The following is a 14,573-nucleotide window of genomic DNA, read 5'->3' as shown; positions in this document are numbered from 1 at the left end:
AAAAGGACTCCAGAGTCACGTAAAGAACATTTAATCCATGGATTATAGGCTCGCACCTGGCAGAAATGCATGTGTAAATACAGGCGTGCAGAGCGTCTACACCCTGGGCTAAGGCAGAGGGGAGTTCTGTAGCTAGGAGAGAGAAAGGATTCTTACTACTTATTTTCATAGTTAAATATTTCTCACTCGCACTCACACATACGCAGGCTGTTCCCAGAGAGCTCAGCCTTGGGAAGGATAAAGGAAAGGGCTCAGTTCGGTCTGGGCTGGTGCTGAGTAGCTCCTCTTCTGTTTGCAGTGGTTGTGCAGCAAACTCTTTTATTTGCAGGCAGAGTTTTTACTGCATTAATTATCCTGTGAGTCACTGGGTAATGGACAGTAACTTGGCTCTCCCAGTTGTTAGGAGGGTGTAATTCAGCTCTAATGCAGCGGGTTGTCGAACACGGCATCTGGCAAGATGGAAACTTTCAGTTTCTTTTCAGGCCAGCTGTACTCCTTTGGAAGTTTAAACTGTAAGACAGTAAAGACAAACAGTTAATGTATATCGCTGCAACCTAACCCACAGAAAAAACCAAAATCGTTGCAAAGGCAGGCAGCCCCATGTTGTTATTATTTTTTAAAACAAGAGCCCACTAAGAAAACATTTCCCCATCAGTATGTTTTGGACAGCAGTGGACATTAGATAATGTGGCCTGTGCCTCAGCTGCCAAAGTAAAGTTCTGAGATTTCAGCCCAAGCACTGTTTATTTCATCAGACGGATTCTGGAGGGTTTCTGCCGCCATCGCCATTTCCCCTCCCCGACCTCTCTGCAAATCGCAGTGCAAGGATCTCCCCCCGCACCTGACCATGTGCCTTTCCTTTCACCTACCCCAGCCCTCAGAGCTCCCCGTTTGCTTTAAAGGCAGACTTATGGCAGCTTTCAAACTCTTGCTCGTACAGGCTGGGATGTAAGAGAGCTAGCACGGCTCTGCCGGGTGACAGGCTTGCAAATGGCCATCACCTTTGGGAGGGCAAACTGTGCCACCCTGGCTGGGGACAGCCAGCGTGCCTGAACAGCATTTCTGCTCCAGCCCTCCCCACCTCTGGTACAAAGGCTTTGCAGAGTGCCTGTACAATGCCTCATATTCACACAGGCACTCAGCTGCTCAGGCTGTTTTGCAAACATTGATTGAAGCACAGGGAATGGAGGGTTTTTTGCCCCAGTCTGGTTTACACAGCACTGTCTCTGGCCAGTGTTTCCCAAACACAGCAAGTACACTGGTCCCATCCCAATGCCACTCCAGGGCACGCCCCCTTAGGCTGGGAAGTCACCTCAACGTCTCGATCCCAACCACGACTGTGTGGGGGCAGAGGTCTAAGGAGCCTTACCACCAACCCTCCTCACAACCACCTTTGACTAAGGCCCATGCATTCACAGAGATCAAAAACAGCTCTGTGGGGGATGTGGGAGGTGGGGGCTGGAATCCCTTAGGCTACAGATCTGCCCCACAGCTGGATGCCAACCAGTTCTGGACACGGATTTCATGCAATCCCAGTGCCCAGCCTGAGGGTCCAAAACACATGGGGGCCAGCTCTGGAAGTCAGTTTGCAAGATGATTTTGTTTATAAAACTCTGCTGCACCCATGGTATAGCACTGACATATCGCCTGACACTGCGATAGTCCCTGACACCCCAACAAGACTCTCAGGGAAGAATCTCACCAGGATCCCACACCACCAGTGACAATCTGACCTGGAGGCAGCTAATTCAGAAGGGTTAGAGATACAGGGGTCCTCTTCTAGGAGAATCCTCAGACCAAGGCCAGCAGCACCATAAGCTTCCCTGGGGCTACATGAATTAAAGACTCGGTGCAAGGGGACAGTGACCTGCAAATCATCCATCTTTACCCGATTACTTGTCTTTCTTCCCATAAGCACTCTGTTTCTGAAGGACATTAACGCATGCTCAGTGGCAGGTTCCTGCTAAAGGAGATCCCCTCCAGCCGCCTGCTCCACAGCAAGGGCGGCTCTAACATTAATTTGCTCCTGACCTTGCTCCATTTGCAGCTCTGTATGAGGGTAACCTGCTGTTGGTACCCACGGACCTTAGTATGCCAGGCTGGCGGTTCAGGGTCTGACCCATGATCCTGGGGCATGGCAGGAGGATCGTTCAGGATAGTGGCTACCATAAACTCCCACTCTTTCTCCTCTAGGAAACATAAACAGCCCAAGTCCCACCTATGGTGGTTTTTTTTTAAACTCAAACTCTGCGTGTATCTTGAACTATATAATCTAGTGGCCCTACACTGCCCAGGGGATTCTTCTGAGTTCAGTGTCTAGGGTGTGTGAAAAACTTTGCTAAAGATACTCAGATCATTTCACTAAATTTCACTTAACACAGGTGGCTCTTTAGGCAGCAAAGCCTTGCAGCACTTGGTTCTACCACATAAGTATCATCAGCAACAGCCAGGGCTGTTGAGGAATGCCTTCAGTTAGCCCAAACTGGGATCCTGCAAGTTACAAATCCTTGGAGGAATCTGGATGCTGAAAGATCACATTTTGTCTCAAGTATTTTCCTTTTTATAAACAGGAGTGGTTCCAAAGCAATCCTCTTGGAGAAGTCATCCTTTGCATTTGTTTGTTTTTCACTTTTTAATTTAGCAGTGTCACAGTAACTCAGAACCAAGTGCCCAGTTGCTATGCCAGGAGCTGCCATGCCCATTGCCTCCGTCTCTCAGCGGAGAGCGAAGGAACACGAGCTGTCCAAAGCCTTAACTAAAAGGCCTTCAAACCAAAGTGCTCCTGGGCTTCCATGTTACTAGCAAAAATGAGCTTTGGATTAGGTTTAACTGGATAAAAGCTGGCCTGAAAGTCACTGCACAGCCAGCAGCGTGCTCCCCTCACTCACACAGTGAAAAACACCCTGGCATTAAATCAACTCTGGATTAAACAATTAGAGCCCTGAGATTTTCCTGGGGGGAGGGGAGAAGGGCGAGAGATGGGAGGGCTGCTCTACAAGCCAAGGAAAGTTTCTTTAGAGTCTGCAGGGAGCTGTAAAAAATGGGATTAAAAATATTACATGTCATTTCTGCCACTGCTCTTTGAAGTCAAGCAGAATATTTATATGGCATGCATGGGAGAGAGGGTGTTAAATGTTCCCCAGGAAGAGATCACATGGCAGGGGGAAGTTTAGCACTGCACAGCAAAGCTTTATAAAGCTCCTTTGGCTGCTGCTATAACGCTTCCAAGCTGGTGATGGTCCTCCGCATGCTGTGCAGAGGCAGCAGGTAGAGGCCAGGTAGCAGATGTGAAAAAGCTCCCGTCTGCTCCCCAAACCTCAAAAAGGGGGCCACTACAATAGATTGTTCAGCAGAAAATGTGCTGCCACTGTCTTCAGCCCTTCTGAAAGCGGGGAAGGTGATGTGCCTGGAGCTGCTGCCAAGGACCGCATGTATGGCATGGAGGTAACCCTGCCGCCTGGCCCAGGTGCTGCACCGCTTTGATCCGGGGTGCTCAGATACCACGTTAGGAAAGATGCTGGTGGAAAGGAAATGCATAGTCTCCCTTAATACCCATCCCTGCCCTGTATTTCTTGCACTCCCTTCTCTCAGTGTCTAGTTTTCATGGCAGATGTGAAGGTTTAGCAAGGCCTCAAGTCTCTGGGGCAGGGCTGCAGCCTGCAAGCTGAGGGGAGGATCAAAGGCAAGCTGCAGGATGGGCTGAGCTCTCTGGGACAGTAAATGGGAGATATGGCAATGATGCAGCCTTACTTCCTCTGGAGAATTCAAATCTTCCAAATCTTCCAGCATTCTCTCTACAAACTCTTCGGTCAATAAGATCTGCAAAGGAAATACAGTAGTTTACGCCTTTACACTCCTAGTTTTAGCTAACTGCCAAGAAACAGAATAACTTCTGCAGAGAGCACACTGTACCACCTCGCTCCTTCCCCCATGTCCTTCTTTCCCGCAATAAAAAGGTTTGAGGGCAAGGAGCTCCTAACTTTGCCTCCCACCCCAACCACTGAAAAAAAATGTTAAAATTATACAGCAGTCTTTTTTGACCCTCAATTATCTTCCTCTAAAATTAGAGGCTTGGCTTCAGACAGACAGAGTGGGGAAGGAGGAAAAGGGGTCAAGATAACAACTGTTGGAGAGACAGCGAAAGACAGAGCCACTTTCATCTGATCCACTGAAGTTAAGCTCACAGATTAATCAGGAAACAGCAGCGTAGGGAGAGCCTGAGACCCGTGCAGAGACAGTGCTCTGGGCACGGGCAGTGCAGCATGCTGTTCAGATGAACCAGACGCTGGGTACGGGAGGTGCTCCCAGAGGTGCCTGTGCTAGGCACCTCCACGTTGCATCTTGTATGCCTATCCTGTGTACTTGTGCTGGGAAAGCTTCTGGCTCATCTCAAGGCCAGGCTGGCAAGCATGAAGTGGCCTAGGAAAGCAGCTGCTGATGGGTCAAAATCCCCGGCTGAGGGCCATGACCCTGGCTCCATGGAGCCCTTCAAGTCACGCAAACCAGAGACACCAGGGGGAAAACCAGCCCCGGGAATTCAAGGGGAGGAACTCCCACCCGCTTTAAAAAAGCATGTGATAGCCAAAAGCAAACATGTCCTGCCTCTCTTCACAACAGCCGTAAAGGCCAGAGCTCCAGGCAGGCCAGCTGGCTTGGCGCAGGAGCAGAGACGGCAGTGCGGGACCAGGCAAACATCCCCATGCGGTGAGGGGGCGTTGGAGCGGCATTCCTGGGAGTTAGGTTGCAGCAGTATCCAGTGGATTATTCCCATTTCAGCCTACAGGTTTGTTTCTTCCCCCCTGCTCCTCCTTTCCTTCCTTCACTCCACCCTTTCCTCTGTCTCTGGCATTACTTTCCATCCTGAAGCAACCACCAGCCCCATGCCCCCTTTCTCACCCTTCCCTTTCCCTGTTCTCCCCTGTGAGCTCTGTGCTCACTCCCAGAGAAGGGCCTGCTCCAGCACCAAACACTGACAGAGCTAAGTGCCCAGCCCCACTGCTCGCCGCCATCCCCTCCAGCTCACATCTGGAAGAGGGACAGCCAGGCTGTCCCACCTCCGTGCAGGAAACCACTTCCCATGCCCACCAGCTCCTTGGTACCAGGAACATCCGTGGGGAGCGAGTCACCACCAGGATGCCATGGACTGTTTGGCAAGTGGAAGCCTCTGCACTCCATTTTGGTAACACACAAACAGGGCTATTGGACAGAAAGAGAGAGGGAAGACTCTGGTCTCACTTTCTTCCTTTGGCTGGCAAAAGAAGAGATCCAAGAACACCAAATCCAGATCCGAGAGCTACCAGGTGTCTGCAGTTCTCTCCCCTTCAACCTTGCCACCCTGCTGCCACTGCATACAGATTTCCTAGGGGACAAGGCAACTGCAACCTCCCCTCTCCACCACATTCCCCTCTTCACTTAGCTTCAACCTGCAGCAGGCTCCAGGCCAGGGTTTACGGCCAAGCTGCTCAGCATGGACAGGCCTTTCTGATCATACCTCGAGCCTGAAAAAGCCCTGCTTCAGCTAGCAGCCAGGAGCTTGCTGCTTTGGACAGGAGTCTGCAACCTGGCACCAATCTGCAGACTGGCAAGCTGAGAAACATTGCACTGAAACACGCAGTACCACCGCAAACTACTGCAGTCTCCTTGCAGGAGCCTGTAACTATTCTGCCTGTTGAACTGGAGACACCCGTTTGTTGACTGTTTGCAGGAGGAGGAAGCCGCCTGTCCGTGTCAGAGGCAGGAGGGCAACCCGATCGTTCAGCTCAGAAGGAAGAGCTGGGTGGGGAGCTGGGGCTCTGCACGGAGGAGATCAGTTTCTGCGGAGGTGCAGCCTGCAATGGGGTGAGGGAATGAAAACAATTTGGCAGACATCAAAATCTACAGAGCAGCCGGAAAAAGGAGGAGGAATTGGTATTCACAGCAATCAGGCAAGGAGGAAATGAATATTCAGCCATCCACGCATGAGCAAAAATGCCAGAGGTTGGGATGGGTGAGAGAGCAGGAATGAGGAGCCACAGCTTTGGCAGGGGGACTAGAAGACGAGAGCAGCAGGAAGACCCCTGGGCGCTCCCAAGGTGCCAGAGGCAGGAGAGAAATGGGAACCACGTGTGCGAGGCAGCCAGCTGCTCTGAGGCTGGAGGAAACAAGACAGGGTGTGCAGGGGTAAACAGCAAAGTGTGGAGAGAGTGAAGTGGGGACAGGTCAGGTCCCAGCTAAGCCACAGACTCCCGGAGTAGGGAGAAACCTCCATGGAGCACTGTGGCTAGCACTGACCTGGGGTGCAACCCCCTGAGAAGGCTGAGCCCATCTGTAGCTCACTGACCCCTCTCAGTGAGTTTTGGTAATCCATATGAAAAAAACCCCAAATTCCACTTATTTAGTGAGCTGAACTGGCTCCCTGAAGGGCCTGACAAGCGGAGTGGGACAGGAGTCCACAGCTCAGCTGTCTCGTGAACCGCTTTTGTGGGACCAAAGCAATGGCAGCCTGCTCTATGCAGTGCGCTGAGAAAAGGTCGCGGTGCCATTCTGCAAGCCCTGCATAGACAGTTAACATCGGTGGAGGGCAAGCATCACAGGCTGCAGTAACAAACTGCTGCAGTCACGTTCACACGGGGTGTCACTCGGAGCCTCCTCAACAGCCAGAGTCAGAAAAAAACCACCCCAACCCCTACTGCCCCACACTGCTGGGGAGACCTGCTCTCCTTCCTGCAGAAGAAGGGAGTCTCCGCAGCATGGGTGTAACCAAAAGTACAAGCAACCATGTCCCTTAGCACAGGAAACCGGCACTTTTGAGCTCTCCCAAGGATGCAGAGGGAAGGCATGCGTTCGCAGCACACCAGCTGCTGAAGAGGGCTTTGAAGCAAGAAGTATTGTCATCCTGGATTTGCATCTAGACATGATTTCTCCTCTTACAAGTAGCCCAATCAAAATGGCCCAAGAGCATTAAGGCCTATGCTCATAGATCAGGCTGCCATCCCCACCTACAATCAGCAAAACCACCTTCATGCTGGTGAGCGAGTCTTTGCTCCTACGGAGAAAGATGAGAATAAATCCAATCCCATCTCAGCTTCCCTCACTCAAAATATTTCAGGTTTCCAGTTCTTATAGCATGCCCGCTCCTGCACAGTATGATACCCCATTACATTAACACACACACGTTATATGTGCATGATATTAAAGGTGACATTCCCAGCAAATAAACATGACAGACTGCCATTGCTCTAGGCACCTAATTTAATTTCCTCTGGGATTTAAACCTTAGAAGCTCAAATTAAACAAATAGGCCCTGTTCACTTTATATTTCAGACCTGAGTCTAGAGTTCTCCTCCGATGCTGTTAACTGATCTTATCAACAGGACACTGCACAGAGATCACAACGATGAAGCAGCTTATTCCCTTCCCAAAGGAGAACAGAGCCCCACTCTTGTGCTGTAGCCACGGGAAAAGCCAATGCAATCTGGAGGGCAAACGAAGCCGTCCCATGCGCGCTGAGCAGGTCTTTTCTCCCATGAAATCCCTTGGCCGGTGCTGAGGAAGTAAAGGAGCTCTCCCAAGCAGTGGCAGGCGTACTGGGTGCCGCAGCAGCTAGGCGCTCGCAGTGCTGTGTTTTCACAGCTTTGTGCAAACACCCCTGCCAGCCCAGCCTGCCGAAGCTGGTTACAGGGTGTAGCTCAGCCTTTGTAATGGCTGTTTGCAGTATGAACAGGGAACGGCCCTGCCAGCCAGCTGCAGGTATCTGAAACATCTGCTTCAGTGCTGCACAGTCCTGCTCACGCCAGGATCTCCCTGACCTGACCCAGAGAGGCCCAGACACGTGCCATCCCATTGCTAGCAGATCTAGATTCCATTTTCTGTGTGCTTTGCAGCTGTTAGTCATGCTGCAGATGCTTGGAAGATGATGACTAGCCAGAAGATAAGTCCCTGTTTTCTATCACAGGTACATACCGCACAACCGAGGTCCAAAGTTTGGGTTCTCGCAGCTTCCCTAACAGCTGCCTGTGTCCAGACATGTTACAAAATACCAGGCTAGGCTGTCTTATTCAGGTGGATGTGTTCGCGGAACACACGGGCTGCATGCATGATGTCTCCCTCTCGTGGCAAGTCTCACCTGAGCTTGCTGAAGCCTACTTCTTACCTACAGGGCTTACCTACAGGTCAACTGAAGGAGCTTGTGTTGAAACTTTCAGTGTTGAAGCTTTCACACACGCAGATTGCTGAGAAAACCGTATCGTGACTTGTTACAGGTACGTGGCTGCAAGTGTATGAAAACAGGTGAGATCTAAAAATGTACACAAGGTCATGGGGCTCCAGACAAGTTCGGCTGACTTTGAAAGCAACTGGCGCTTAGTAAAACATTAAAGACTTTATAGTCAGCTTATAGGTACCATCCCACAGTTAACACCTCATCTCTCACCATAGGGTTCAATCCTACCACGAGGGATTGAAATTATCAGCTCAGGAAAGGCTGGCTAGGGCCAGAGGTCACACTGATGTTGAAAGCCTGGCACAGCTGGCAAGTCTTTGATCAAGGAAGGCCCTCAGAAGCTGAGCTAGGAATTGCGCTGCAGTTCTGTCCAACTTCAGGAAACATGCTTTGTCCAGGGCAAGACACAAGCGACTGGCTCAGGGACAATTAAGCAGGGATGCTTTTACTGACAATACCCCATTTTCTTGCCTACCTAGAAATAAACCAAACAATCACACACTTTGCCCTAGTGCTTTGTTTGCATTAAACACTGCCACTTGATTTTCTAGCAGGTTTGTCAAAGAAAGGAAATCATGTTTTATTAGTTCTGGACTTAGTACAGAGCTAGCTTGCATGGCTCAGCCAGAGAAGGTGGGGACACATTGCAATAAACCCCTATGTAAACCATACCAACCCTTACAAGAAAGTGTTCATCCATCCAGGTGCTATGCCTGGAACGGGTGGAGCTGTTGTAGCCTAAGCCACATGTCATCGGTTATATCTACAAATATCCAGCAACTTTTAGGAGCCCTTTGCCCTAAAAATGTTTTAGCTTAATTGCTGTTGACAGCACAGCAAAAAAAAGAAGCTAAAATGGGTCAGCATTTCCTACTGAAATTAAACATTACCAATAAAACCCCCTGATGAATCATGCTTTGTGCCACAAGCACCTCCCAGCCCATCTCTCTGCTCTCCCCTTGGCTTGGCCTTCTTTGCATTGCCTTGTTTTGATTTCAAGTTCAGGGCAGAGGCCTTCTCACTACATCTTTCTACATCATGCCCAGCCCTGACACTGTCTGAAGAGGCCACCATGCTGTCTGAATCCACCACAGCTCTCATAACAGCCTCAAAGGTACCAGTATTGCAACAAACACCTTTGATGGGAAATTCCACTGTTGCTCTTCCAGGAGATTCACAATCCTCCTTGTAAAGGAAAAACATCCACTCACAGATGCCTCAGGGACCCTGTTGCTTCACACTGTGATGTTACAATCCACGAAGACAAAGTATATGATGATGCTGAAAGATTTTGACCTTGCGGGATCTCTCCATGACATTCCCAACTACAAGGCTGATCCTGGGGACCTGGGCTCTGATGAGCCCAGCCTGACAAGACCCATCTTGTAGACAGGGCTGCTTTCAGTGAACGCATAGTTTGGCTCAGTTGGAGAGAGGGCTGACAAGGGAGCCAAGACAACAGGCAACACAAATAATTTCAGAGTAAAAATGCTAAGGAAGAACAGGCATTTCAGGGAATGCTCCAAGTGAGTGGAAGAAAAGCTACACAAAGTAGCCAAAATGTAGTTTGAGTAGCAAGGGAGGGGCAGTAGGCTGAGGGATAGTCAGTCGGCTTAAGAAAGATCAAAGAACTTGACTCATCCAAAACTAGCCTGGACAAAGTACTAGAGAACATGCTGCAGAAGAGTTGATATGGGGAGGATTGTGATGATCTAACGGGACATTTCTACCCTACTGTAAGTTTCTCCCAGTGTCTCATTCAGCAGTGAGAAAGAACACAAAGGGATAATGCAGTGAGATTTTGAAGAGTGTTTGGGGCAGACAATAAACTTACTAGAAAGTGTTAGTTTAGATTTCCTAGACCTGCTCAAGAATTTGGGGGAAGCCACCCAAAAGATTCTGAAAAAGTTTTTCTTGGGACAGATGCACAAAACTGATTTGGAGAAGAGCAGTAGCTATGGTTATATATGACTCAAACCAGTTTGTGGGTGTTGTCCTTGCTAGGCATAAGCTATCTACTCAAGTTTGAGGAGACCAAAAATCAATCCCTTCAGGAGAGAACTTGACCCACAGCTGCCACTTACAAGCGAGCATCAGAGTAGCTCTTTCAAACGTCGCTTTGAACCTCTGCTGCTGCCATTATGCCAATGTGCATAAATGATTTAACATGTGGTATAGCAGAGAGAAGAACCAGATGTGTTCATTTCCAGGGGAATGTCCTAACTCTACCGGAACAGTCTCATTCTCTTCTGCTCTCTGTCTCTGTGACTAATTCAGTGTTTTATATGATGTGGAACAACTCCAATTGGATGAGCTGAGGAAGAACCAAAATACCCTATAGTTGTGGTGCCCATAGAGCCAAGAAGAGAAATAGGGGTTCAAATAAAAGGAAAGGAATAAAATACGAGTTTCTCATATCCTACATGAGTGTTTTATCCCTCAAATATTGATTAGAGAAGGCAAAACTTCTAACAACTCAAGTTCCAGTCTGCAAAACCAGATTTTTTTTTTCTTCTGTTTTTATTGAAGAAAACCTTCTATTTCTGGTTTCATTCAACACAAAAGGATTTTTTTTTCCCAGCTTTTGGTCTCTTTAAGGCTTTTGTTTCAGCAAGAAAAACTGAAAATATTTAAAGATTGGGCTCAGTCTGATCTTCTTTCCCAGATTTTTCAGTTGGGTTGCCAAACCAAAAGAATGGATCATCCCCCATGACCCTGCTCACAGTAATCCCCCCCCCCCGCCCCTGACTGTCAGCATAGATAGCACATGTTGATAGCTGATGAATGCTGGATGCTTCCCACAGCCTCCATGTACCTATCCTGCCTACAGGCACATTTAACATTTTCTATGAGAAGTTTGACCTTGCTCTCCTAAGCCTCAACTTATTTTTCCATGCTGGATGCCTTGTTTTTTATTTTGTTTAAAAGGTTTTTAGGAGATAAAGAATCAAATTACCTCAGAGAGGTATTTTGGAAAAAGTATTTTTTGACAGTACTAACAAATGCGTATGACCATTTTGTTGCAAAGCACGAGTACTACCCCTTTACGAGGAGGGTGACAAAGATTAGCAAAAAAGTGCTCTGGAGGTCAAGGGAAAGTCTTTCTCCCGATCGTGAAAATGCTTTGCCAAGTCAGAAACCTCTGGAAGTCACTGTTTGTCCACAGCCTTTTAGAGAAAGGCAGGAAAATGTACTGAAGAGCCCTTCTTCATTGAGCATGTCCCAGCCCAAGGCAGCTCTGCCCCAAACACAGGGCAGAGGTAGCTAAGGAGTATTTTTCTCTCCGATCATTCCTCTGGGTGGCAAGGGATTGCTATGGCACCAGGCACATCAGGACTAAAGACAGGGAAACTCTCCAGCGCTCTCAGCGTTTCTGCTGGAAGTCAGGCCATGTGGAGGAGGAGGAGAAGGAATTTGCCAACTTGAATGAAGGGGAGGAGAGGAAAGCAGAGACGGGCCAGGATGAGGGAATGCAGAGACGCAGAAAAACAGGATGGAGGGCAGATCAGAGGCCAAAGCTGGAGGCAACACAAAGGGCAGGGAAACTGGAGGAGAACCCTATTTCCACTGTCTCAGCATCCACACACTCTGCTGGACATTGCGAACCTACTGGCACGAGGCGAGCAGAGCGTCCTCCAGCAGTGGCTGGTGCCAGAGGATAATACCCCATCGCCGCTGTGAGCTCCTCCGCTCACGTGGAGACACAGACCTTGTGCTGAGAATCGGTGGTGCCAACTGCAAATGAACCATAGCCTCCATCTCCCTAACGGGATTCATTCTGAAACCAAATAAATTACCTGGAAAAAAACCCCTCTACATTCAGAGATGAGTGTCATCAGGCATACAAAACCTTGGAAGTGGCTGCACAGGGACTGCCTGCCCCATGCTAATTTGGCCCTAGTGTACGTCCGCTGAAACAAATCTGTAATCACAGGATTGCCTGCTGTTTTTCTCCCACAAGACCTCTGCCCTGCTCAGTCCTCAGGATGGTTCTACTCACTGAATGCAGCATTAGTCATAATTTCATTTCATTATCATTCACGTTGTTTCCCCATTCCCTCCTACTCTCTTCCCTTTTATTTAGTACGTTCCATCCAACTACTGACAGTGTGGATTACACTGTAAGTACCTAATCTTACTGTCCTTACGACTCTCTCAGACTCTGACGTGCTCAGCCTCAGATTTCTGCGAGGCAGGGAAGCACTCCTCTCCATGCAGCAGATGGGGGAGGCAGGCTAAAAGAAGCTAAGAGACCTAACAAAGTCACAGAGAAGATCTCCAACAGCAGGGAGCTGAACGTGGGTCTTCAACTCCCAGTCTGCCTCCCTACCCCAGAGAGATCCTTTTTCTCTCCTGACCTGCAAGAACAAATTTTAATCTCTTCCTGAAATTGTTTCTGGTGTTCATCTGTGGAGCTGGAATGCCTGGCAAGCACTGAATTAATCTTCACAGGATGACTGGAAGAAGGTTTTCCTGAACAGACGGAGGGAAAATTAGTGATGAGAAAACTGAGTCTGAACGTCCACTTCTTGTGGGTGCCCATCTCAAGACTTGCAGATCCCTGTTTTCCAGCCCACTCAGCCCTGCAGGGTACAGGGGTATCTGCAAAGGAATTCCTCCTGGCCTCCTCCTGCTGCTGAGAACACAGATCAGACCTCAGGTCTCGAGCTGGCCATTCCGAAAACAGGGAACGCAAACTCACTTGCCACCTGAGAACATTTTAGATTACGGCTCTGGAATAGCACTGAGAAAGAACAGAGCAGCAGAGACAGGGACAGGATTCAGTTCTCCAGGGCAACATTTAACAGGCTTCACCATGAGACTATTGTGATTTTTCTGCAATTACCTGCCTCATTCACTACACACCTTCTAATTCTGACAAACTAACGAAGTGGAAGTCCTATAGGCAAGAACCTACTTTACTCCACACTCCTGATTCATCCCCCAAACATGCTGCATCTTTGTGCACTGAATGAGGCAGGCATTCTTTGTAAAAATACATACGGTCCTTCAATTAAATTAGTATTGAAATATACATGTGTGGCAGGGGCAAGGCTAAAATGCAGAGATATTTCTTAAATTCTTTGTGCTAGATTTTGCAGTTAACGAGGACTCTTTAACTATAGGTTTGTTTTTACTGCACTGTATTGGCTTGTGTGTCAGAGTCTGCAGCAATATCTGATGCGTAACATGTACGTTGCACATGATCAAAGGCTTGAGTGTCATCTTCCTCCCTAGAACAATGACTGCCTAAAGCAGCAGGAGCAGAAATTATCTAAAGGTAGTGTTAAACAAACCTCATTCTCCCCTCTGGGGAGAGTAAGCAGTCCAGGTGAGCAAGGTAGGAGGGGAGAACAGTCTGCTTTGTGCTAGACAGGCAGAGAGCTCCACATAAAAGCAGAGGAGCTTTGCAGAAGCATGTCCTGACTCCCATCACTGGAGACTTAATGATGGTAATTCCCAAAGGATGATGCATGCTGACAGGCTTTGACACAAACTACCCCAGGATAATATTAATATGTATTAAAGGCTCAGGCAACTTTATTGGGACAGGCTTGATCAGTAACACATTTCAACAGAGTGTCTCTATCATCTGCTGGAATGCAAGGGAGGGAGTGAGAACACACGCACAACCTCACCTTGCTTTGGGTAGGTTTAGAGACAAACACAGTTGATCTGTGATGAATTGTATGCTTGGCACAGCTCAGATGTTGGACCAAAAACCTTGGACACTCCACTACAAATACGAATGTCGCCGCAGGGCAGTTAATGTCAGAGCCTGTCTGCATGATCAGCATCCTTAACCCTCCAGCATGGGACCAGACACGTCCAGCACAGCCTTTCGCTGTGCATCTGGAGCATCTACCCCTTGGAACAGAGGAGAGGTGCTCAGGAGGCAGTGTGGGGGCTCTGCTGTCACAGCACTGGGGGAAGGGGGAGTGGAAGAAAGAACTGCGGAAGCCTTTGATCATGTGTAATGTTAATGCAAGTGTTACACATCAGAGACTTTGCCACGGTAACTAGCATATAAACAGGAGTCTAGTGTTAACAAGGAGGACTTCTTGAATATGTTTGTACATTTCTGAGTCAAAGCAATTTCCCTACTCAACAATACATGACACAGTGGAAGAAGTTCAGAAATAAACCAGCCTGACATGCTTAGACCTTTAATAGAATTTAGCTTCTTAGAACTAATTAAATGTTACTTAAACGAAGAAAAAAAAAAATCCAAGTACTTGGGAAAGGTGCCAATTTGACAGCTCTGGCGAATGAAATAATCTAATCATCCCCAGAGCATGGGCAGCAGCAGGACAGGCTTCCCCTACTAACATGCCTCAAACGTGACCTGGAAAGACTTGATAGAAATGGGGTG

The 14,573-nt window shown here is 48.5% G+C and overlaps 1 protein-coding gene across 2 annotated transcripts in view; it reads right to left on the bottom strand.

Moving 5' to 3' along the window:
- Positions 1 to 420: 420 nt before the first annotated feature.
- Positions 421 to 14,573, bottom strand: part of SUFU (SUFU negative regulator of hedgehog signaling) — a gene marked incomplete at both ends in the record, with an annotated part of 92,514 nt that continues 78,361 nt past the window's right edge. For both annotated transcript variants that reach the window (XM_082002243.1, XM_082002244.1), the window contains 2 exons: positions 421 to 510; positions 3,751 to 3,819. In XM_082002243.1, the coding sequence (XP_081858369.1) occupies positions 421 to 510; positions 3,751 to 3,819 (159 nt within the window). The remainder of the gene's footprint in view (positions 511 to 3,750; positions 3,820 to 14,573) is intronic.

Source organism: Phaethon aethereus, assembly GCF_964289735.1.
Source record: "Phaethon aethereus genome assembly, chromosome: 7".
Classification (NCBI taxonomy): domain Eukaryota; kingdom Metazoa; phylum Chordata; class Aves; order Phaethontiformes; family Phaethontidae; genus Phaethon; species Phaethon aethereus.
Note: the sequence above shows the minus strand (reverse complement) of the source record. Positions and strands in the feature narration are given on the sequence as shown.